Source organism: Bos indicus, chromosome 11, assembly GCF_029378745.1.
Source record: "Bos indicus isolate NIAB-ARS_2022 breed Sahiwal x Tharparkar chromosome 11, NIAB-ARS_B.indTharparkar_mat_pri_1.0, whole genome shotgun sequence".
NCBI classification, from domain to species: domain Eukaryota; kingdom Metazoa; phylum Chordata; class Mammalia; order Artiodactyla; family Bovidae; genus Bos; species Bos indicus.
This window is the reverse complement of record NC_091770.1, coordinates 102,413,142-102,436,814: the sequence shown is the minus strand read 5'-3', so window position 1 is coordinate 102,436,814 and position 23,673 is coordinate 102,413,142. Positions and strand designations below refer to the sequence as shown.

At 45.5% G+C, this 23,673-nt stretch overlaps 1 protein-coding gene across 2 annotated transcripts in view; it reads left to right on the top strand.

Annotated features, from left to right (window-relative positions):
• The window catches only part of DDX31 (DEAD-box helicase 31), a 73,484-nt gene that overhangs the window by 9,224 nt on the left and 40,587 nt on the right, over window positions 1–23,673 (top strand). For both annotated transcript variants that reach the window (XM_019971056.2, XM_070799507.1), the window contains exons 7-14: window positions 5,491–5,535; window positions 6,854–6,895; window positions 7,692–7,756; window positions 9,283–9,402; window positions 9,530–9,636; window positions 11,012–11,247; window positions 11,977–12,153; window positions 14,744–14,803. In XM_019971056.2, coding sequence (XP_019826615.2) covers window positions 5,491–5,535; window positions 6,854–6,895; window positions 7,692–7,756; window positions 9,283–9,402; window positions 9,530–9,636; window positions 11,012–11,247; window positions 11,977–12,153; window positions 14,744–14,803 — 852 coding nt within the window. The remainder of the gene's footprint in view (window positions 1–5,490; window positions 5,536–6,853; window positions 6,896–7,691; window positions 7,757–9,282; window positions 9,403–9,529; window positions 9,637–11,011; window positions 11,248–11,976; window positions 12,154–14,743; window positions 14,804–23,673) is intronic.

Sequence of the window (23,673 nt, the reverse complement as noted above, 5' to 3'; positions counted from 1 at the left end):
GCAGTTGGGCCGCCTTGTGTTTTGTGTTTTCTCGGACCTCTCTTTAGTTGTGAAACACACTTGGCACCTGGGCCAGAGGGGCCAGAACTAGGTTCCTTGGCACGGATCCCGAGGAGGCCGCATGAGTGCCGTGTTCCGTGGGCATCAGTATCATCTCAGAATCCAACTTGAATCTCACGAATACACCCTGGTTATTCTGAGTTGAGAGGAAACTGTGAGAATAGAAATAGGAAGCAGAGTAGTTCGCCGGCAGATGAGAAGAGCCGGTTGGTCACTTTTCCCTTGGTTTGGGCACGCAGACTTGGATGTGTGCCGAGCCTTCCTGTTACTGCAGTGACAGAATGAATAACGATAGTGCTGGGTTCTGGTCCACAGTCTAAAACAAACACCTTTAGTCCAGACTGACGCAAATGAGTTATTGGCTAAACAGATGGGACAAGGGGAAGCCCTTCCTTACAGTAGAAGTCCAGTGAATTCGTATAGAACATCATCATGTAGCAAATGCCACAGTGATACTGCTTCAGGCAGGAATCATCAGAGATGTGAAAGTGAGCGGATTGAAGTGTGAGGAAAATGGGATATTTACACACTCAAGTTATCTTTCCAGGAACTAGAGGAAAAGATGGTACCTTTATGGTGGGGGGCCTGGCTGTCACCACCGCATCCACGGGCTTACGGGGGACCTCACCAGTGCGGGGTTGTGTTGACCTCACAGGTCTCCTGCTAGGGGGATGAAGGATAAAATTGTACTTCCCTGGTTTTCTTTCATATATGTATTTTTTTCTTTTAATTTTCATATGTTTTTGTTGTTTGTTTGTTTTTGGTTGTGCTGGGTCTTCACTGTTACACAGGCTTTTCTCTGGTTGCAGCAGGTGGGGCTGCTCTCTAGGTGTGGTGTGAGGGCTTCTGTAGGTGCAGCTCCCAGGCTCTAGAGCACGGGCTCAGTGGTCGTGGTGCATGGGCTTAGTTGCTCCGTGGCATGTAGGATCTTCCAGGGTCAGGGATTGAGCCTGTGTCTCCTGCATTGGCAGGCGGATTCTTTACCTCTGAGCCACAAAGGATGTCCTTCTCTGGTTTTCTTGCCACAAATGCACAATTCTAATTTGATCACAAACATCAAATAAAGCCAAGTCAAAAGACATTCTACACAGCAACTGGCAAGTACTCAAACTATTAAGGTCACAGAAGACAAAGATATACTAAAGCTCTACCCCAGAGTGAAGGAGACGAAAGACACGACAGCTGAGTGCTGTGTGTGGCCCTGAATTGGATCTGAGTCTGGAAAAAGGCGTGTTAGAAAATCAGTTAACAAAATTTGAATAAGGTCTATAGATTAACTGATAATATTGAATCAGTGTTAATTTCCAGTGTATCAGGTTGGCCCAAAGGTTTGTTCAGATTTTTCCATAAGATCTTAACATAATGATGTTGAGAATCAATGTCATATAAGGAAGCTGGGAGGAGGGGGTAAGGGAGTTCTGTGAACTATTTGTGTAGTTTTGTGTAAGCCCGAAATTATTTCAGAATGAACATGTTCAAATTTAAACTTTATTTAGATGATTTTAAGTCAATAAAACAAATCCTACACTATCATTCAAGTGACAGAACCTTATGTAGTTATTGAAACCGATATTTTCTTCAGTTCCTCTTTGTGAACTCAATAGACACTCTTGCCGTGTTAACAAAGGGAGGTTACAAAGCAGTGTGTATAATGATAGTCCAGTTTCATGACTGATGGTCGTGTATATGCATATATATATGTGCATGCACACTCAGAGGTGAGAAAGACACTTTTCAAACTAATACTGGTTTTCTCTGAGGTGGATGAGTGGGATTCTGTTTCCTGTGGATGACTGGTGTTTTCTTCCACTGGGTACTTTGGAGTGCTGGGGTTCATACAAGGGGCTTTCACATTGTACCCGGTACAGATTAGAGGAGAAGTATGAATTATTAGGTCAGTGTGGTAAAGTCTCAGCTCTTTAGATACTCCAGGAGAACGTCTGTAGCCAGTGGAGGGTTTTTTCCTTCTTGGAAAGTTGCAGGGTTTGGGCGTATATCTGAGTTGGCGTGGGTCCCACAGTTCCAGTGCAGCTGACTCATTTCCTGGACCCGTGAACTAAGGACAGCAGAGATGCAGTTGTGTTCCTAGAGTGGACAGCATGGTGGGGCTCTGCTCAAAACCTGGCTCTGAGTGAGATGTTGAGTGCATCATTCCATCCCTGTATGCTCCAGGGGGGAATCATGGGGAGCCTGTGTCCTGGGGTTGCCAGGATTAAGGAAGGCGTTGCACCTGGATAGTAGAGCCCTGCTTCCCCGATCCTGGCAACAGTACCTGCCCGCTCAGTGTCCTCGTCGTCAGCAACGTGGACTTGTATGAAGGGCAGTGTTCTGAATTGCTTATATTCAGAGCATTAACCAGCCGTGTATGTCATTGCTTTTATTTACTCAAGTATTTTTTTAATATCAATAACAGCTCGTTTTATTAAAGATGGAAGTATTCTGTAGAAACGGTTTTCCAAGCCCAAATTTATTTCAAGTAACATTCAGTATAGGCCCTTGTGGTTCAAAGTAAACGGATCTGGCCTGTTAAAAACCCGTCTGGAGGGAGCAGCGAATTCAAGGCACCCGGCAGAGGCTTCAATTACTGTAGTGATGGGATGAGAACGGACCAATTTTCTGTGTTTCCACACTTTCAGCTCCTTGGGCTCTCTTTTTTTTTTTAAACATCTCATCCATCCTTCCTCACTCACTCCTGCCTTGCGAGGAACTGATTGTTCTTCCTTCTTCTCTGTGTAGTAACACCTTTTGAAATGTCAGAATCTCTAACGCTGCGCTGTTGATGCCCTTGTACTAACATGTTTACCATCCCCGCCCGGGCTTCAGCACCGTCTCGCAAAGACGTTGAGTACAGACACCTCTGGTTTGAATTCCAAATCTTTTTCTCCTTGTGGGTAAATATTTCCTATGCAAAACATGAAAACCATCCTTGAAATTTAATTTGCCACTAAATCTGTGCTTAGCTTCTACACGAATGTGGCTTTCTTTTTCCCCAAGATTTTTTTTTTTTTTTGATGTGGACCATTTTTTTAAAGCTTTTATTGAATTTGTTACAATATTGCTTCTGTTTTCTCTTTTGATTCTTCGGCCGCGAGGCATGTGGGGTCTTAGTTCCCTGACCAGGGATGGAACCCACACCCTCTGCATTGGAAGGTGAGGTCCTAGCCACTGGACCACCAGGGAAGTTCCCTAACAGAGTTTTGGTTCCTCCCCTGTGTGTCCCAGCACTTTGGAGATGCAGGGCACCACTGGACCCTTTTCAGATTACTTTGTTTTCTTCTATCATTGTTACAGTTATTTATGGATATAATGTATATGTTAAAAAAATTTCTTGAAGAGTACCAAAGAACATACAGTGATCAGTGAGTCGTTCTACTGCCCCTTGGCCCAAATAGCACGGCTCTTAGGATAGTGTGGTCCTTATCACCAGCATCTTGTTTATCCTCCCAGGGATATTCTTTGGGTGTAAAGTAAGTCTGAGTATGCATAGTTCCCCCCACTTTGGCTGAAGTTTTTGTTTGATACAGAAATGGTTGCTTGCTATGCACTGTGCCTTGCTCGTCTTCACTTAATATGTTTGGGGATGCTTTCTTATCATTGCTGTGTTGACCTGCTTTGTTTTTTTTTATGGCCCCCTAGTATTCCACTGGATGTTTGTACCAGAAATTATTGAGTCATTGCCTCATTGATGGAATTTATGTTGTATTCAACATTTTTCTACAAAGCAATTAAACAACTTCTTTACACACACTTATGAATCTTTTTGAGAAGTTCTTATAAATGGAATTTGTATTTTTATTTGGTAGATAATGCCAAAATTGATCTTAAAAGGAGTTTCACCGATTTTCATTCCCACCAACGGTGTACAGGAGTTTCTGTGTCCCTGTGCCTGTATCAACACTGTCGGCTGTTTTATTTTTGCTCATCTGACGGGAAAAATATTGTGTCCTAGTTTTAATTTGAATTTCTCTTGGGAGTAAAGTTGAGCATCTTTTCACATGTTTAAAAGTCATATATTGAATTATTATTTCCATAAATTAACTGTTATGCCCTTCTCCATTTTTCTGTTTGAGTTGATGGTTTTTTTATTTTTATTTTTAATTGAATTACAAACCTTTATAAACTAAGAAATGGTCTTTTCTCTTATGTATGGCATATTTTTCCCCATGTTATTTGATTCAATTTTGTTTAGGTATTACTTTTTCATCGTGAAATTTTAAATTTTTTGTGTAATAAAATTCTTCATGTTTTATAGTTTCTGAGTTTTATGTCATCTGTAAAAAGGCCAACTTAACTCCAACTGTATTTTTCTAGCTTAGTTTTAAAAGGGCATTTAAATTGTCCGTCTTTTCATTGCTGATATAAATTGCCCCTTACTGTATATTTCCTGACTTTTTATATGTATTTGATTTAATTCTGGACTGTATTTGCTATTATAATCTCTTAAGTGCTAGCATCAGTTTTGAAAAAGCTACTACGGATTTAAGTTGTTTTAACACACACGATGTTCAGAAATGTCTTGATTATTCCTGCACATTTGTTTTTCCATGTGAACTTTGAAATCGGCTTATCTGGTTATGTATATTATTTTTATATGCATGTATATGTATATTTGTGACATTTTATATATGCATAAATATGCATGTTCATGACATTTTTATTAGAATTACATTTATGGATTGATTTAGGGAGATTAGCTTATTAATAATATTGGGTCTTCTTATCCAAGAATCATTTATTTAAATTTTATTTTATGTTCCTCAGAGGTATTTAAAAATTTTTATTGTGTTTTTGTGCAGTGTAGTTTTTTATGTTGGGTTTTTTTTTTTTTTTTTTTTTTTTTGCTATTCCTAAACATGGTTCCATCTAACTTTCTGAATTGGAAGGTTATTGATTTTTATATATTAATTTTACATTCAGCTAGTTGACTGAATTGTCTTTCTGTAATAGATTTTCAAGGGATTTCTTAAGCTTTTTTTTCTTTATGATAAAATATCATCTGCTAATAATGACCACTTTACCTCTTACTTTCCATTTTCATGCATATTTCTTTGTCTGATTGCATGGGTCAGAACTTCTAGATCATTGTTCCATGATAATGGGCTTCCCTGGAGGCTCAGACGATATAGAATCCCAGGGAGACCTGGGTTCGACCCCTGGGTTGGGACGATCCCCTGGAGAAGGAAATGGCAACCCACTCCAGTATTCTCGCCTGGAGAATTCCATGGACAGAGGAGCCTGGCGGGCTACAGTCCATGGGGTCGCAAAGAGTCGGACACGACTGAGTGAGCACACAAGCACAGTGGGCCATCTTACCCCTTTCTTTAATAAGACTGCCTCTCATGTTTACAAGTGGCTACCCTTAATATCTGTCCAAATTCCTGTGACCTGTGTTCATTCAACTCATGGCATTTCTTTTCTTCTGTTCAATAGCGTGGTGATGGCCCCTACGCTCTGATACTGGTGCCAACAAGAGAGGTAAGCAGTCCCACTTTCGGGGTGTGTACTAATAATAAGCAGGTTCTTTCAGCAATATCGTTGAATAAAATTCAGGTGTTTTGACTATTTTTCTCCCTACTGCACCAATCACCACACTCTTTTCCTTTGCCAAGGAACCATCCTCTGATTTCTGACAAGAAGAAAAATTCGAGTAGTCTTAGAAACCAGAAGTTTTTGGTTTTGGAGAAGTGTTTCTCTGTTATCTAAAAACTAATGACATTATAGATTTCTTTTAAAAGGAATTAAAATAATTGCATTTTTGTACATTTTTTTTCTTTTACAACTTAATTAAAAATTAAAAGCAGTTGACCCTAAAAATGAACCCTTTTTTTTTTTTTTTTTTTTAATTTTGTGCTTGTTTCTGAAAGTTAAGCTTTTTGATATTTTTCTTCTTTCTTGGTAGAAATCTCTTCTATCTGATTTATTTTATTTGCCTGTGGAGAAAATTGCAGATCAGGATGTGTGTTTTCTGTATCAAATGCCAATCACTTCCTTGCAGAGAACAGATCTCGGCGATGGAGGTTTCAGCCCAGCCTTTTGAACATCCTGCAGTGCCCTGTCTCAGCTCCATCCAGTGAAGGAGCAGGCATAGAGCTATTTAAATTTTTACAGCAGCAACCTCGCCGCTTCCCTGGGATGCTTCATGAATACTAAACACATGGAAACTGTGTATCTTCCTTGGATAAAGGGATTACGTAGAGGCTTTGTTGATGGTTGTTAAAGGCTATAACCTACATTTATTTTCTCTTTCTCTGTTTCCACTGGGCTTGTTGGTTTCTGTGTTGTTTCTGCCCCCCTTAATAAACTTGGGAAATGATCATCTCTGTCCTTAGCTGCTGCTCTGCCCCGACATAGCCTTAGGAAATAGTCATGTCACCTCTACAGCAGCAACCCCAAGGCTAGCCTGCTGCGTCACCATACCCCTTCACACATACTACATTCTCTCTTTCCAGAGGCAGCCAGATTCAGGTCGACTCTGCTTCATTTTCTTCCATCTTTGTGCACCATAGACTGCACCTCTCTGCACGGTACTCTGGGAATTTGAGCCAGCAGAGGGAGCACAGAACACTGTGTTTGTGTGTGTCCAAGAAATAGATTCTCCAAACTGACAGGTTTCAGCATCAGCCTAAGAACGAGATGTGTTTCCCAAGGAGATTCTATGTAGAGGACTTTTTTTAATCCTAGCTTGAGGTCCTAGGTTGCATCCTTATCACTTCACACTGTCTAAATTTTTAAAAATAAATGAAAAGGAAGGGCGGGACCTTGCTCATCTTTTCTCACTTTTTCATGTTTACAGCTGGCTCTGCAAAGCTTTGATACTGTCCAGAAACTGCTTAAGGTAAGGCAAGCCACAAGTTCAGCTTTGTCTTTTTTTCCCGACTTTTTGAGGAAAGAGATCCCACAGTCTTTTCTTTATTTTCAAAGAGCTAGGAATCACTCCAGTGTCCCTCCATTTTCTGGTTGTCTCTGCTCTCCCCAGGTACAGTTTGTAGGTTTTTATTGATCTAAACCTATGAATCACTGATTTCTGGCTTAGTGAGTTTACTAGTGTTTCCTGGTACTTCCATTCCTATAATCTATTCATCATAGTCACTAGCAAGCTACCTACAGAGCTTCACAGGTACAACCTTAAGGTGATCCAGTGAAAGCAACTTAACGGGCTGCAAGCAGGGGTTGTTTCAGAATGGAGAGAGAGAAAGCTTCCGAGTCAAAGCCTGCCAGCCCACCAAATTATAATGAGAATTGATCTCTCCTTTTCTTTCATCATGGGTGGCAATGAGGAAGCATTGTATTTGGGTTTGATCTTAACCAAAAAGGAAAAAATAAAGGCAATAGACTCACTGAAACGTGTTTTCAGTTCAGGCTCTATAGGGAAAGGCAGAGAAGCTCCTTGAATCATTTAAAAAGCTCATATTCCTCTCTTGCAGCGTTGGAAGCTAGTTGAATAATTGTAATTTAAGTTAGTGCTGATAACCACGGGCCTGGCAATGCCTTGGAACTGTGTCTGTGTAGTATTGCCTCCTGCACTGAGAAGCTCTCCCTCCCAACTTCCTAAAGGAACAGGAATTTGCAGTTAGGCTCTGTTTTCTGTAAACAGGGCTTCACATTGATTTTGGTCTGATGTCTTTCTGTAGCCATTTACCTGGATTGTGCCTGGAGTGTTAATGGGAGGAGAGAAGAGAAAATCAGAAAAGGCCAGGTAGGAGAGTTTTGTTTGTTGTTAATTCCTTTTTCAATCTGCTCTGTCTTCCTCTTCTGTAAGACTTTGGCCCTTCTCATCCTGGGGAGGGAGAGCCTTGTCCCAGACGGTGGTTCCTAGTCCCAGGATGTACGGACAGCTCGAGTCCCCTTGAGGGGTTGTTCTAAACAGTGCTATTTGTTTTAAATATTGATGAGCATACCAGTGGTTCCCTTTTGATGTGATCAGTGACAGCTCCTTACCTTCTTAACTCACACCCTCAACTCCTCCCATCCCCCAATATCCATGGTCCCCCTTGGTAAGGATACATCCTCTTAGATTCCCATTTGTGACATTGGGAGTTTGGGAATTTGTTGTTTGATTTTACAGAAACAAGATTCTAAACCTACATGATGCTTTACATCTTGCTTTTTATACCCAGATACATTTATTTGTAATTCTGTGTTAGAATAGGTCATGCGTGTCAATAGAAAATAGTTGCAAGAAGTACATCCCAAATTGTCTACATTCAATTGAAGATGTTTTTACTTTATTGTAGCCTCATGCTTAGTGGTTAAGTCCAACCCTGTGTGTAATGTGTAACCAAGGAGCAGGTACTAAACGTGAAACCTTCAAATACTGGCTAGGATGAGATTCCACCCCACTGTAAACAACAGCCACAGTGCCACAGATGATATGGAGGTTAAGATGATAAGAGGAATCTCTCTTTCACATTTAAGAAGCTGGCTGGCATGGTGCATGCACCAGCGTGAGGACCCCGGTTCATCCTGGTTTTTTGTGCCATTAAGTGAGGCTTTTGTTTTCAAGCTTTCCTCATAGTGTTAGATAGTTGTTGGAGCTCCAGCCATTATATCTAGCCTCCTGCCATATCTCCTTCTTCTAAAGGTACTGATAGGATTTGCATGTTTCTTTTTTCCACGTATCTTATTGCTAGAACATAGGCATGTGTCCACTTAATGACAAGGGCAGCTGGAAAATGTACTCAGCTGAAAACTATACACTTTTATTACTGTGGGCTAATGGGATAAAGGATGTCTGGGGAGTAAGAAGTTAAATTTGTTCTACCTAGTCTATGGGGCAAGGAGGGGCACATTGCCTGGAAGTTACAACAAGAATTCAATGTAAGAAACCTTCCCGCCATTAGAGCACATTGACATGGGATGACTCATTCACGTAAGGGAGTCCCTGGCATAAGCGAGGTGATGATCTGGAATATTCTAGAAAGCATCTGTGGATCAGATAAAGGGCATTGGGTTATATATTAAAGATTTGTTTGAGACTTAAGGTTTTACGATTTAAATAGAATTTCAGCACTTACAGTTATTTTCTGCAAGATAGAGAAACTACAAAGAAAAACAAGAACTTAAATATATCTTTGTATCTACCTGTTGTTATGTTTATCATGACTCAGACTGTGGCACCTTGGCTCTGGCCATGAATCTGTCTTCCTTAACCCTTTCGTTGTGTCTTCAATTGATGCGGCTCCGTCAGATTTACTTTCTGTTGTGATGTATGCTTTTAAACAGGCTCCGAAAAGGAATAAATATCCTTATCTCCACTCCTGGGCGCCTTGTGGATCATATAAAATCCACCAAGAACATCCATTTCCGTCAGATCCGTTGGCTGATTCTGGATGAAGCAGACAGGTGAGCCCTTCTGGGAAGCATGAGAGGTGAAGGGAAAGGGCTGTTTCTGGATCTTCACTGAAACTTCTGGAGTCCTGTAGCATTCCATGTATTCATGGAGATTAAAACTCCTTCCTTGAAACCACAGAATCTTGGATTTGGGTTTTGAAAAGGACCTCACGGTGATCCTCAACGCTGTGAATGCCGAGTGCCAGGAACGACAGAACGTCTTGCTGTCGGCGACGCTCACGGAAGGTGAGTTGAAAAGAAACTCTCTCTGTTCTCAGTGAAGAGGAGGGGCTAGACGTGAGCTGCCCCTCAGCTGTCTGCCTGCCTTGGTTCTCGGCCTCAAGGTGGGAGCCGGGGAGGCAAGGAGGAAGGCGTCCTGAGAGGACTGCTCTCCAAACCGCATGTCCTGCATGCCCCGCCTCCTCTCCCCACCATCCTGACTCTCTCGTCCCTGGCGTCTGAGAAGAAGGAGAAAGGGCAGGTCCCAGGTCCAGCACCCTTGCGGGAGGGAGAAGCTACCGGCACTCACGTCGGTGTGGATGTAGGAGGAGGCTGGTGGTCTCTAGAGGTTGTGATGGTGGGTGCTGCCTGCTCAGGGCGGGGCTCCTGTCCTGAAGGAGGTGGCCTCTCTGCCAGCACGTTTCTAAGCATCATCATCTGCCTTTCTCCTGAAGACACCATGCTGCTCTTTAGTTGCTCAGTCGTGTCTGACTCTTGCGACCATCAGGCTCCTCTGTCCTTGGGACTTTCCAGGCAAGGATACTGGAGTGCGTTGACATTTCCTTCTCCAGGAGATCTTCCCAACCCAGGGACTGAACCCACATCTCCTGCGTTGGCAGGCGGTTTCATTACCACTGAGCCACCAGGGAAGCCCAGCTGGGACTTTTAAGGCTCTTTTTTAATTAAACCTGAAAAATACATTCCGTGAACTCGTTTCTGTCTTTCCATCCTCGTGAGATGGGGCTTCTTAGCTCTCTGTCGTAGGTGGGAGCACTGAGGCTCCACCAGGATTCCCTGCACACAGAGCGCTGCAGGGTGCTTCAGCGCTTGTGTTCCTGTTTCACTTGGTATACCAGCCAGTGCATGTGTACCAGACGCCATCCACCTGCCCCACCAGCAGTTCTCAGGGTGTGTTCTAACTAACAGTGACCATAAGAGAGAATCCATGAAAAAGGGATTCTGTGCTCAGAGTGGGGGAAATGCCACACACTCCCACCCCCTCTAGGAGATTCATTGGCACAGTCACACAAGTAAAGGTTCTGACAAGGCCTGTAAACATGGGAAGCCCTACGAAAGAATCCCAGGAAACCTTTCTATCAGTATTTCCATAATTTGTTTGACCACCGAAGCCTTTGTGGGAAGTGATGGGCAGACATCTGTTGCAGTGGTCTTCCACAGGTCAGAGTTTAGAAACATTGGTGGTGTATATGGGTTTTTAGGCCCTAGGAAGAAATTGGTGGATCCCTGGGAGCCTGACAGTGGGGCAGATCAGTGTTAGCATTTGGGGGTACGCGTCAGGGATTTCTTAGTAAGCCTGGATGTGTGGTGGTGGGGGTGTGCAGATGTGACGGTTGTACAGCACATGCCTGTCAGCTGTTCTGTGTTTCTCGCTTTCTCAAAGGTGTAGCACGGCTAGCTGACATCAGCTTACATGACCCTGTCAGCATCTCTGTCCTGGATGAAAGCCATGACGTGTCGAGCCCGGAGAGCGAGGCCTTTCTCGAAGCTTCTCCTCCACAGGCGACTGATGAGCTGGACGGCTTCGCCATCCCAGCCGGTCTCCAGCAGCACGTGGTGGTGGTGCCCAGCAAGCTGAGACTCGTCTGCCTGGCGGCCTTTATCCTGCAGAAGTGCAAGGTAGGTCTGAGGGCTGGGCCTGACCTGATCCTGAAAGGACCACAGTGCTGTTATGTCAGGCATGGAGGGCAGCGAACCGAGATGCACATGGAAGTTTCCCAGCGTCACTGTGGTGGCGAGTGCAGGCCTTAGCAGAGATCTCCTCAGTCAGTGGTTCTAGAATTGCAGTAAGGACTCAGGGGTCAGTGTGTTCAACTTGAGATGTGCCTCATAGGCCAGTCCTAGACTGACACTGGAGATGGCACGTGGTTGAAGCATGCTGGATGTGAGCCAGATACGAGGGTCTGTGTGCGTGGGTTTAGAGACTCATCCTATTTGTGTATTTACTGGGTTCACATGATAACTTTCTCTGGTACATGAGAAAATAGGAGGTGGAAGGGCTTGAGGGTGCAGCTTCTAGACTGCCTGCGATCTCAGGGTCCCCATGGGAGGGCTGTGCGTGGCAAGCCCCGAGTGAGTGAGGGAGGCCGAGCTCACATGCAGCTTTGCTCTGAAGCATATTTGTTTTTCTCAGATGCAGGAGGCCTGTTTGAGGTGGCAGCTATGTCATTTTCCTGTCCTGCATTCTTTGCAGACCAGTGTTGTTTTTAAAAATAATTCAAAGCCATCTGTCACCTCTGTTTCCAGTTCAGGGCCAGCCTGCCCACGTGTTTTACAGAGAGATTCATTTTAGCGTCACCTGATCTTAAAAACGCGTGGTGGTGTTTCCCCCACTTTGTGTCCGTGCAGTTTGAGAGAGACCAGAAGGTGATCGTCTTCTTCTCAAGTTGCGAGCTGGTGGAGTTCCACTACACCCTCTTCCTCCAGACCCTGCTGAGTGGCTCAGGGGCCCTGGCCCCAGAGCATTTGCCATCCACCTCCACGCCGTTAAAATTCCTGCGGCTGCACAGCGCCCTGGAGCAAGAGGTGAGCCCTGGGCTCCCCGGACCGGGACCCTGCTGGGCCAGGGAAGAGCATGGCTAAAGTGTGCGACCCACTGGAAGCCACAGAACGTGACACAGCCATGTCCCTGGGCGGGGTGAGGAGCCCCTCGTTTCCATTCACTTCTGGTCTGGGAGCGGGTCTCTTCCACCTGAGAGAGCGCGCGGGCCGGCTTGGCTGGACTCTGCCCCAGCCAGCTGTTAAGGCAACAGAGCACCACTAAGTAGCTGGCACCAGGGAAGGCTTTTGCCTTTTTAGTACCCAGTGTGTAATTAGGGCTTGATGTCTTCAAATTAAGAGCATTAATGGAGCTAAATCGTGGCTCCCATATGGTACTGCTGAGCGTGACTGCTGTCATTGTCAACAAGATGCAGAGCTTTCACTCGGAGCACTCGGGCTGGGAGAGGACATGGGGCACCAGGGGCTGCGGGGGCTCTGCGTGGCGAGTATTTTTGAGCAGGAAGGAGAGTGAAACATTCTCTTCATCTTGGGTACTTAGGTACTAAGCTGCGTTCACTCTCATTCCGCTGCTGGTCACCAAGCCAGCCATTCAGGGAGTCGAGCAGGATGTAGGAGGAGGTGAGCTCGCTGGAACTGTGGCAGGGAGGACAGGCAGGGCTTGAAGAGGGAGCCAGCTTGTCCTAGAGGAGAGGTTACCAGGCAGCTGAGGAAATGGAGAGCCTGAAAGCAGAGGACGGTTTGACTAGAACCACCTTAGAAAAGTCAGAGCGTTTTTAGAGCCAGAGAAGGCCGTCAAGTCTAGCCCCTCTTTTTGTTATTGCTTTTTTGTTTTAATAATTAAGGAAATGGAGGCTCAGAAAAATGAAGTTACTCAAGGTCACTCAAGGACACAGCTTCTTAACACAAGACTATGCCAAATGTCCTGAATATTCCAGCCTTAATGAGTTTTGTAAACTCTTTTGAGTTTTACCTCCAGGTTTCCCAAATCAGTTGAGTTTGTTGATTTCATAATGTAATGCCATTTATGGTTTGTTTTTTAACTCAGTTTACTAGTCCTCTAGGTCTCTTTTCTCCAGAGCCATCCTGCAGAGGAGGTGTGAGGGTAAAGAAGAAGCTGAATGTGGGCTCAGGAGGGTCTAGGGACTTGCAGAGGTCAGCAGAAGACCCTGCAGTGAGGGTGTTTCAGACAGGGCATCTCACAGCTGTGTGCGCTGGGGCAGGCTGCCCGTGTCCTGGGCCTGACTGCCATCCACTGGCTGTGTGACCTCAGGGAAGCATCTAACCCTCTGTGCTCGGTGCCCAGGCCTCTAAAGTGGAGAGAACAGTGGTAACAGACTTGTGGAGTTGTGGTGGTTCACTGAGTTAGCGCAGACCGAGTGCTCAGTACATGTCAGGGGCCATCCTTGTTGTTATTCTCTTTCAGAAAAAGTAATTTTTTCATCATTTAATAATTCCTAGTATTTTATTTGTGTTGTCCTGTTTGTTAGGTGTTTAGCCATCACATCCTCCCTGTGAGATGGATAGGAGGTTGAAGGGAGGGTCTCTGCATTTTGTTTTCTAAACACGAGTGAAGTGTCTTGTCCTGAGGACTAAGCTAAAACCGGGCCCATCACGTCTTCCTGGCTAGTTACCCTGCCCACTGTTCCACGTGATCTCAGTGTGGTCTCCCTGAGTGGCCAACTCAACACTTTACGAACATCAGAGAGGGGCTGCTGTTGAAGGAGTTGTCTCCTGATGGCCATGCTGAATCCTCAGGGGTCTGGTCGTTGTATTCCTTACTCCACGTCTGCATACAGCATGTCCTGCCTTTAAGGTGTTTCATGGGTTCTCAGGAACTTTTTTGGTTTTGACTCCACGGAGAAGCCATGAACTCCCAGGGTTCAGAAACCAGTTCAGCCCTTTACTAACAGCGGATGCACATTAAGAGGCAAGTTCCTTAACCTCTTATGCCTCAGTTTCTCCCACTGGCACGGGGGGTGGTGGCAGTACCTGTGCAGATCGGGTACGTTCAGACACACAGAGCGCAGGCCAGCTCTGGTACCTGGTAGCCCTCAGTAGGAGCCCTCAGAGGGAGCCTCATGATGTTGTATGGTTTGTTTTGAGAGGTGGGATGATTTCATTTTCTTCCTTTGAATTGAAATATTTTTCTCAAGTTAAGACATGGTTCTTAACAATTTTATAATCTTTAAAAAAAAAAAAAAAAAAAACATCTCTCTATAGGAAAGGTTGGTTGCTGTTCATTCTCCAGACCACCTGTAGAAAAGGTGTTAGAATAAATTCTGAGTTGGGACCTCCAAGGGCAGGCACTTGTCTCTGGCACCCCTACTCTTAGTGTTGGCCATCTCTGGAGGGTGTGCCCCTCTCCCTGCATTATCTTAATGAAACGTACTGCTCTCCATTATTTGCCTCTGTCTGGAAGAAGCCTAGTGCTGTAGGAACAGGGTCTTGTTGGATGATATGAAGAATCCCCTTCTTCCTTTTCCTTGGCAAAACCTTTCTGTGCCTCGAAGTGGTTACAATATTAGGAAGTCGGGAGACTTGTGAGAATCTAAGCCCACTGCCTAGCTGGCGTTGAGCTGAGTTATAAAGACCCTATTTTTTCTTGTTTTTGTAGGAAAGAACAGCAGTGTTTCAAGATTTCACGCATTCCAAAACAGGCATTCTTTTTTGCACGGTATGTATCGCTCTGTGCTCCGTGGGAAGGTTGAAAATTGGTGGTGGTGGTGGTGGTTGCAGTTTTTTGTCTCTGGACGGTTTGCCTTGCAGTCAGCGGCCCTACCGGGAGCAGGGATCCTGGGGGCCACTGGGCATGCTGGTCTCCTTGCCCTCCTGGTTTGTCACCCCACTGCCATGGGTAGCGGGCTGCCACTGCCCAGAAGACTCAGCGATTTGCTCACTAATGGTGGCAGCTGTTGGTCTGAAAATGTGTGAATCTTGGTGATTTCTATCCACCAAGAACTTGTAAATTACAGCTATCGGGAGTAATTAGAGCTGAGAAAGCCTTTTCACAACAAAATCACTCTGCTTGCCTCTGCTCACCTTTTCTTAAAGGAAAATAGACGAGCTTGGACAGATTCTCTGCGCTCTTGTTTAAACCTGCCATTTGCCCTGCAGTTTTCAGAGCCATTTCACTCGGCCTCAGTCTTCACAATTGTGGTTAGCTGGCCTCTCCAGCACCGCTCTGACCTTTTTCCTGCACATCTCTTGTGCTCTTTCAAGCTTGGAAACACACTTTCAACGTCCCCGCTTCTCCAGGGACTCACTTCACCAAAGGTGCTGCTCGCTCCCAAGATTAAAATGCCTTCCCCATGTGTGCCATCTCGAAAGATGTAACTTAATCCGCAGCGGTTGTTTGAGAAATTCGTATCTATACAGTAATGAAATCTCACCGTGGATTTAGTAACCCCGTGAACAAGTGGGAGGTAGAAACAAAGACAGTTGGCTGTTTGAAGGCCTCTCTAGGCCTCACTTACTGCAATTACTTTTAAAGGAACCCTCGTTTTCTGTTTAGTTTTGAAGGTAATAGAGATGGTTTTCTGTCTAAATGGAGAGTTTGTGGGCGAGTACAACTTTGTTACTTGTGTGTATGTACATATGATCTACAAGACAGGCCTGCCTGGTTACCTGCTGACGATTCTCAAGTGCGCACGTGTGTGTGTGTGCGTGCATGTGTGTGTGCCCAGCAGTGGTTCCGCTGGCCCTGATGATTCAGATCTTAGAGCAGCGACTGCTGGAACACTTGCCTCCAAAGGAGGTCTGAGTCTGGCCAAGTAGCCCTTGTATTTATGACCCCCATCAAGTCAGATGCTTGTGTTTATCCTAAACCATCTTTACATGCCTGATGTGGTGTAAAGAGAAGATAGGTCCAGACAGTCTACTTGGCACAGAAATTTGTTAAGAATCCTATGTCCCTTGACACTTCTGGAGCCTGACCCCTTCCTTTCCCCTGTGTCCCCACTTCCCTCTTACTCCACATCCTTCAGCCAAACAGGCCCCTCTCTCGGCTCCTTCTGGCCTCAGGGCTCTAGTACATGAATTCCCTCCTCCTGAGACACCCCACCCTGACTTAGACTCACCCCTTCTTAGGTCTCAGCTTCATTGTCATTTTTTCTGGAAACAGAAGCCCCCGTGCTTCCCCATGAGGCACTGCCAGGGCACCCTGCGTTTCTTAGTGATGCTCCTCCCAACTGGCCTCAGTGTCTTCCCACCGAACCACAAGCTTGTGAAGACGGGGGCTGTGTGCTGTTTGCAGTCCTGTCCCAGCGTCTGGCACAGAGCAGTGTGCAGTAGGCACTGGTATTTGTGGGTTAAATGGGTGGATACTTGGGGATCAGTGTTGAGAATCCCTGATATATATCTTTTTCTAAAGACTGAGGCTGACATTAATATACGTGTTCATTAGGGAATACTACTCAGCCATAACAGAATGAAATCATCCGTTTGCAGCAACGTGGGTGGACCTAGAGACGATCATTCTAAGTGAGATAGGCAGACCGAGAGAGACAGATATGATATCACTTACGTGTGGGGTCTAAAATACAATACAAATGAACGCATGTACAAAACAGACTCACAGAAATAGAAAACAGACTTATGGTTATCAAAAGGGAGTGGGGGAGGGATAAAATAGGAGTTTGGGATTAGCAGATACAAACTGTATATGTAAAATAGATGAACAACAAGTTCTTACTATATAGCATAGGGAACTATATTCAGTTTCCTGTAATAAACCATAATGGAAAATAATATAAAAAAGAATATATGTGTGTATACACACACACACACACACACACACACACACGTAAACTGAATTACTTTGCTCTACACCAGAAACTAATACAACATTGTAAGTCAACTGTACCTCAATAAAAAAATAATGAAAATTCAGTTTTACCCATGGGATTCTCGTAAACATTCCTATAAAGGATTGTTTGTGACTTTTTTTTTTAAGTGTTCATTGGGAATAAGTTTATTTTTTCATATCCATGGTGTTATCTGAAGAGTAAACGTTGGAGATCACCTATGTTAAAACAGAAGGCAGCAAGACCCCATGTGTTGGAGTTTGGGTTGGGACTGGAACAAAGTGGTTTCTTTGACCCTTAAGATGCTGGAAATGTCCCTGGTGGGAAATTGTCAAGTCTCCCAAGGTAAGCAAATACAACCGTGTATTTCACAGATGTGGGTGAGCTCCAAGTCTCAAAGAAAACTCCAGGTATTTAAGTCCAGTTTTTGGTTTTTGTCTCTTTCCAGCATCTCTGTGGAAGCAGAGATCATTTTCTGAAGCGCAGCTCTTGGTGGGGTCACAGCACGTGGTGGCTTTGCTTATTCAGCCTGGCTGCTGCCTGCAGGCAGGGGTGTCAGCTAGATGATGGGCGCTGTTGGCTTGGCAACACGCGGCACCCCACACCTCTGCCCCCTACCAGGCCCCAGTGCCATGTGAAAAGCACCCTCTTGCGATCATCTGATTTCTCTAAGCCCCTCAGTGTTCATTTGCTGGTCCAGGTCGTGTTCAGTATGCTGAGCCTCTACCAGTCTCTTCTTTATTCTGCTTGAAGAAATGACTGGAAAAGAGCTGGGTGGGGGCTCGTTTCCCTCCATTTCTAAGCCAGGATGCCAGCCCGGGTCCCCGATGATATGAAGTTCTTCATTCCTGCTCAGTCTTCCTCCTTCTTCTGCCACGTGTGGTCGCTGTGGCCTGAAACTTGGGGCGTCTGAGACTCGCTGGCTGTGATAGGTGGTGCCTGGGTTGGGGAAGCGTTGTCACTGCGTCTTCGGCAGCGGTCTTGCTCACCAGGCTCTGACCGCTCGGGGAGCCTCCTGGGTGCTAATGAGCAGTGGGGCCACAGGACAAGGCAGATGGAGACTCACGTCTTCACATAAAGGAGACCCATGTTGTTAACTGTTGCGTGGAGACTTTCCGCCTTTGTACCGTCTCTCTTGCCATTTTGATTTTTCCCAAGATTCTTTTAACAAGGCCAAAAGGCTGAATGTCTTGTGTGAAAGGTTGGGAATTCTGGTGTAACCACACGAAAGCTCACAATTCTGCTGTTTCCTTTTCTTCTAGAAAGTACCTTCCTACTCTCCATTCCCCTCCATTGTATTTTTTCTGTGGTGAAGGAAGTTAAGGGTGTGTGTGTCTATGTGTTTAATTATAAACATCTTTAAAGCAAGGACTGTCTTAATTTCATGAAGTCTTTTGGGACCTGATACATGACTATATAACATGAGTTCTCGGTACACATGTGACCGCAGTGGCGTGGAGTCTGGGCAGAGGTGAAAGGATACTTGGGCAGGAGAGACCAATCTGAAAAAGAAGAGTTCTTACATACTTGGAATGTAATTCTGTGTAATTTTCTAGCTTTTTCTAGAAAACTGGATCTAAAGAAGCCAAGGAAAGGAGGGAGCAAAGTACTAGCAGGAAGGAGTCATTTGAAAGTTCAGAGTCCACTTTCCTCAATGAAATTAAGAAATCAGAAGAACCAGACAGAGGAGATGGGCTTACCTTCATGCTAATTCCTTTGGCTCATAGTGAAGCATTTACCCGAAGCCAGAGGTTTTGAACATCACTGTTAAATCGAGCAGTTGGGAAAGAGAAACCCCAGTATGTGACTTCTGGTTTTAGGGCTGATGGGTGGCCCTCCCTGGTTGTCCCTGGTGGTACCCAGTTATGTGGCCTTCTCCATGCCCCCCCTCCCCTCGCCCGGCAAGGATAGGCCCTTTCGGCTCCACCCGCGTCGCTGCTGAGCCTCTCTTGGAATGTGTGTGGTTGTCCACACGTGCCTTATTTTTCAGAAGAGACCTAAAGCACCCGTGCTTCTCTCCTTCATCTGCTCTCTCTCCCTCTTTTTTCTTGAATCACACCATTAGGTCTCTGGACTTCTTAATTTCCTTTCCTCCTGGGAAATTTCCACAGTGCCAGGTGGCCAGGAGACAAAGGATGCTTCTACATGTCCCAAGAATGTCCCTTCGCTGTCCCCAAGAAATGGAGACTTTCTGGGTTTTCTCTGGCCTATGCCTCTTAGGTGAAGTTTATCTTTTCCGCTCGTATTTCATCCCTATTCATGGCGAGATCATTTGGAGACGGTCGGCTGTTGACTCAGTTACGCTAACTCATGTTGCCAGATTTCTGGCGGCTCCAGCCAAGCTCTCGCGCCTCTGACAGCTTCTGCGCGCTCTCCTTCCCCCTCTGATTACGCAGCCCAATCTGTCACCTGGACGACGGGGGCCCGGAACCCGCTGATGGCTTTCCACACACGGCAGTAATGACTTCTGGCAGGCCGGGAAGGCAGCAGAGGCGAATTTGCTGCGTCCCTTGCTCAGAGAGCCACAGGCCCCCTCTCTCTGTTAGTAAAAGCACTTTGTGAGGTTCTTGGGTAAATAAATGAGTCATTTTAATCCAACTGACAGGCTGGCACCTGAGCAAGCTGCCTTCCATCTGTACCCCTTGGTCTCGTGGAGGCAGCCAATTGTCAGCCCACGGCCTTCAAAGCCTCACCCGCGAGTGTCTTTCAGAACTGACTTTAGTGATTCTTTCGTCTGAATTAGGTTAAAGGAATATAGGTGGGTTGGATCTTAAGTTCTGAGGGCGGGCACAGAACTGGAGTCTCGGCTACGTCTTGTGCAGGTCAGAGTCTCCTGGTCTGGTCTGGTCCTGCTACAGCATCCGGGAGGATGGAGCCGTCTCCCCCTCCTCCACGGTCCTCTACCCACATCGGGTGACAGGCTGTGAGCTGGGAAGAGAACCCAGAAGCTTTGACAGCCCCACCTCTTTGCCTGCATGCCCGTTCCTACTTCATCACCAGCCAGAACACTCAGATCAATGATTCTCAAGACACTTCATGTCCACTGCCTCACTGGATCATCACAGCAACTTGGGGAGATAAATCAATTGCAGCCATTTTATAGGTGGGTAAACTGAGGCTTGGAGAGCAGAGTTGACTTGCCCAGATTGGATGGCTGCCTCGGTGGTCCTGGAGTCCAGTTCTCCCCGTTCGTCCCTCCGACCCTCAGTGTAGCCCTGGCCAAGACTGCCAAGAATTGCTGAAGGAAACAGCAGGGTTGAGTCCAAGCAGTGGCTGGCTGTGAGGTGACCCCTCCCCAACACCCAGAGTCATGGGAAGTGGAAGCCCCTCAGCCTGGTGTCCTGGGCTGGCTCGCCCAGCCCGAGTGGGAGAACCGTGAATGGTCTGATGGCGGTGGCTGCCGAGCCCCCCGACTCACTGATTCAGTGTGTTTGTGCTCGGAGTGATTTTCCTGAACGTCACATGCTATGTGAGAGTTCCATCTGTGTTTCTTAGTTGGATTTACTAAACCGATGAGTATTAAATTTTTTACAAAGCCTGTCTTTAAATCTCAGACAGCCATTGTCGCCATGCCTCTCCCACTGCAGAGTGCCTAAATGAAATAAATCATTTCTTCACGAGAGCTTTGCAGATTTAAGAGCCTGACAGTTTCTCTAAAGACAGTGACTGGTTTGTGTCGAGAACACTCTAAGTTGTGTTCTCAGAGGCATTGGCCCCGGAACATCCGCCTTCAGCTTTCAGGGCACCTGGGAGCTGTCAGGAAACACTTCCTGGGTGGTTGACGCACTTCTACTACATGAAACGTCTACGTAACACCCACAAATGCAGCCTCTTCCACACTTCAGAGGGGACTGCAATCCAGGTGGGATTCAATCAGCAAGAAGGCAGGCCACCCTGACCTGCCCACCAGTATCGTTCTGGTTGCTCAGGTGACGGGGAGTGTCTTCCTCTGGTCCTGCTCTGACCCTGGAAGATCAGGGAGTGATGTTTTAATGTGGTTCTTGCAGAACTTTGCATTGAGTTGGCTTTTAAGAAACTTTATAGGGATATCCTTGGTGATCCAGTGGTTAAGACTGCCCATCCAGTGCAGGAGGTGCAGGTTCAGCCCCTAGTCGGGGAACTAAGATCCCACATGCCATATGGTGTGGCCAAAAAAAAATAAAAGCTGCTTTATATTCAAGTAAATCCTTAGTGATACTGAAAAGTGAGGGGAGAGGCAGAAGAGCTGTCCTTTACAGAAGGGTGCCAGTCATGAAATGGAAGCGGTCGTAGGCTTAGGAAGCCCTCGTCTGGTAGCCATCAGGGTATCAACTGATAGAGGCAAGCGGCCTCGACCAATGCAAAAACCACTGGGCAGAAGGTTCTGGGAAACAGTCTCAGGGTTTCCCTCACTCATCACAAGGAGAAAGGGCCCTCCTCAAGGGAGGGGGAGGGTGGCCGCCACCTGCTGCGGCGACTGAGCCCAGCTTCCCCACATAGGACAGACTGTGTCTCCTGAGGTCAAGTGCTGGGTGGCACACCCCACCCTGGTGGTGTCCTTCTGCGAGAACGCTCTACCTGAATCTTGCCTCAAGGAGTCAGACAAACTCCAGATTCTGGGATGTGCCTCCAGACAGCTGGACTCCTCAAAAACTGTTATAAAAAAAAAAGTAAATGTTAAGGGCAGGGATACACCATTCTAGGTTAAGGAAGGCTGTCGTTCAGTCGCTAAGTCATGTACAACTCTTTGTGACCCCCTGGACTGCAGCACGCCAGGCTTCCCTGTCTTCCACTATCTCTTGGAATTTGCTCACGTTCAGGTCCATTGAGCCGGTGGTGCTATCTGACTGTCTCATCCTCTGCTGCCCTCTTCTCACGGATCAGCCTTGTTGTGGCGACGGGGCTTACATAACTCAGTGAAGCTATGAACCATGCCATGCAGGGTGCCCCAAGACGGACAGGTCATAGTGGAGAGTTCTTACAAAATGTGGTCCACTGGAGGAGGGAATGGAAACCACCTCAGTATTCTTGCTGCGAGAACCCCATGAACAGTACAATAAGGAAGGCTAGATGGCTGTAATAAAAATAGAACACAGTGATCTAGGCTTTAGTCCAGGGTTAGGGAAGGAAAACAATTAAGGTTGGTGCAAAAGTAATTGCAGTTATGCATTGTTGAACTTTGCTCTTTGATGTTGGGATGCATTCTTAAGTAAATGTAACGTTATACATCATTTTAATGTGCATTTCTCACTTTATGTTTTTTCTGCTAATGACACTACTTGCGTATTTTATATTTATTTTAGACTAGGGCGATGTTGTTAGACAAAAAGCAAATTCAAGCAGTTTTCTTAATTCAAGTTCAAAATAGGTCGTAAAGCAGCAGAGACAAGTTGCAGTCAACAATGCATTTGGCCGAGTAACTGCTGACTCATGTATAGTGCGGTGATGGTTCAAGATTCTGCAAAGGAAACGAGAGCCTTGAAGATGAGGAGCACAGTGGCCGGCCATCAGAAGTTGAAAACGACCAGTTGAGAGGATCTTCAAAGATGATCCTCTTAAAACTACACAAGAAATTGTGGGACAACTCACTGTCGACCATTCTATGGTCATTAGGCATTTGAAGCGAATTAGAAAGGTGAAAATGCTTGATAAGTGGGTCCCTCATGAGCTAACCCCAAATCAAAAAAAATTAATCATTCCGAAGTGTCATCTTCTCTTACTGTATGCAACAGCAGTGAACCATTTCTCGATTAGATTCTGACGTATGACGAAAAGTAGATTTTATATGACAACTGGTGATAACCAGCTCAGTGGTTGGACAGAGAAAAAGCTCCAAAGCACTTCCCAAAGCCAAACTTGCACCGAAAAAAGGTCCTGGTCACTGTTTGATGGTCTGTTACTGGTCTGATTGACAACTTTCTGAATCCCAGTGAAACCATTCCATCTGAGAAGTATGCTCAGCGAATTGATGAGATGTCCAGAAAACTGCCATATCTGCAGTCAGCATTGGTCAACAAAAAGGACCCAGTTCTCTGCAATAATGTCCGCCCACACATCACACAACCAACACTTCAGAAGTTGAACAGATTGGGCTACGGAGTTTTGCCTCATCCGCCATGTACACTTGACCTCTTGCCAACAAACCACCACTTCTTCAAGCATTTCAGCAAGTTTTTGCAGGGAAAACACTTCCACAACCAACAGAAGGCAGAGAATGCTTTCCAAGAGTTTGTTGAATCCTGAAGCACAAATTTTTACACTACAGGAATAAACAAACTTATTTCTCATTGGCAAAAATGTGTTGATTTCAGTGGTTCCTATTTTGATTAATAAAGATGTGTTTGAGCCTAGTTACAATGACTTAAAATCACAATTACTTTTTCACTGACCTATTATAAAAATCATCTTAGGTACAGATTGTGAAACTTGAAGATGGGCTGATTATTGGAAAATAAAGTTATTCTAAGTTTCTTGGGTGTGCCCACAGTGTTGCGACTGGTAGGAGAATGTCCTCTTACTGAGGTGATCTGTGCTGAGGTTTGAGGGGCGAGATGTCATCATGTTTGCAACTTCCTTTCAGGGGGTTCTGAAAAATGTGACTGTACAGAGAGGAAAAAACAGATGTGACAGTTTAGCAGTTGGTGAATCGGGGGGAAGGGTTGACAAGTGTTCGTGGTACTATTCTTGTGGGTTTTTTGTAGGTTTAAATTTTTCTATAATAAAAATGGGGTTAATAATATATACATTCATTGTCAAAAGAAAA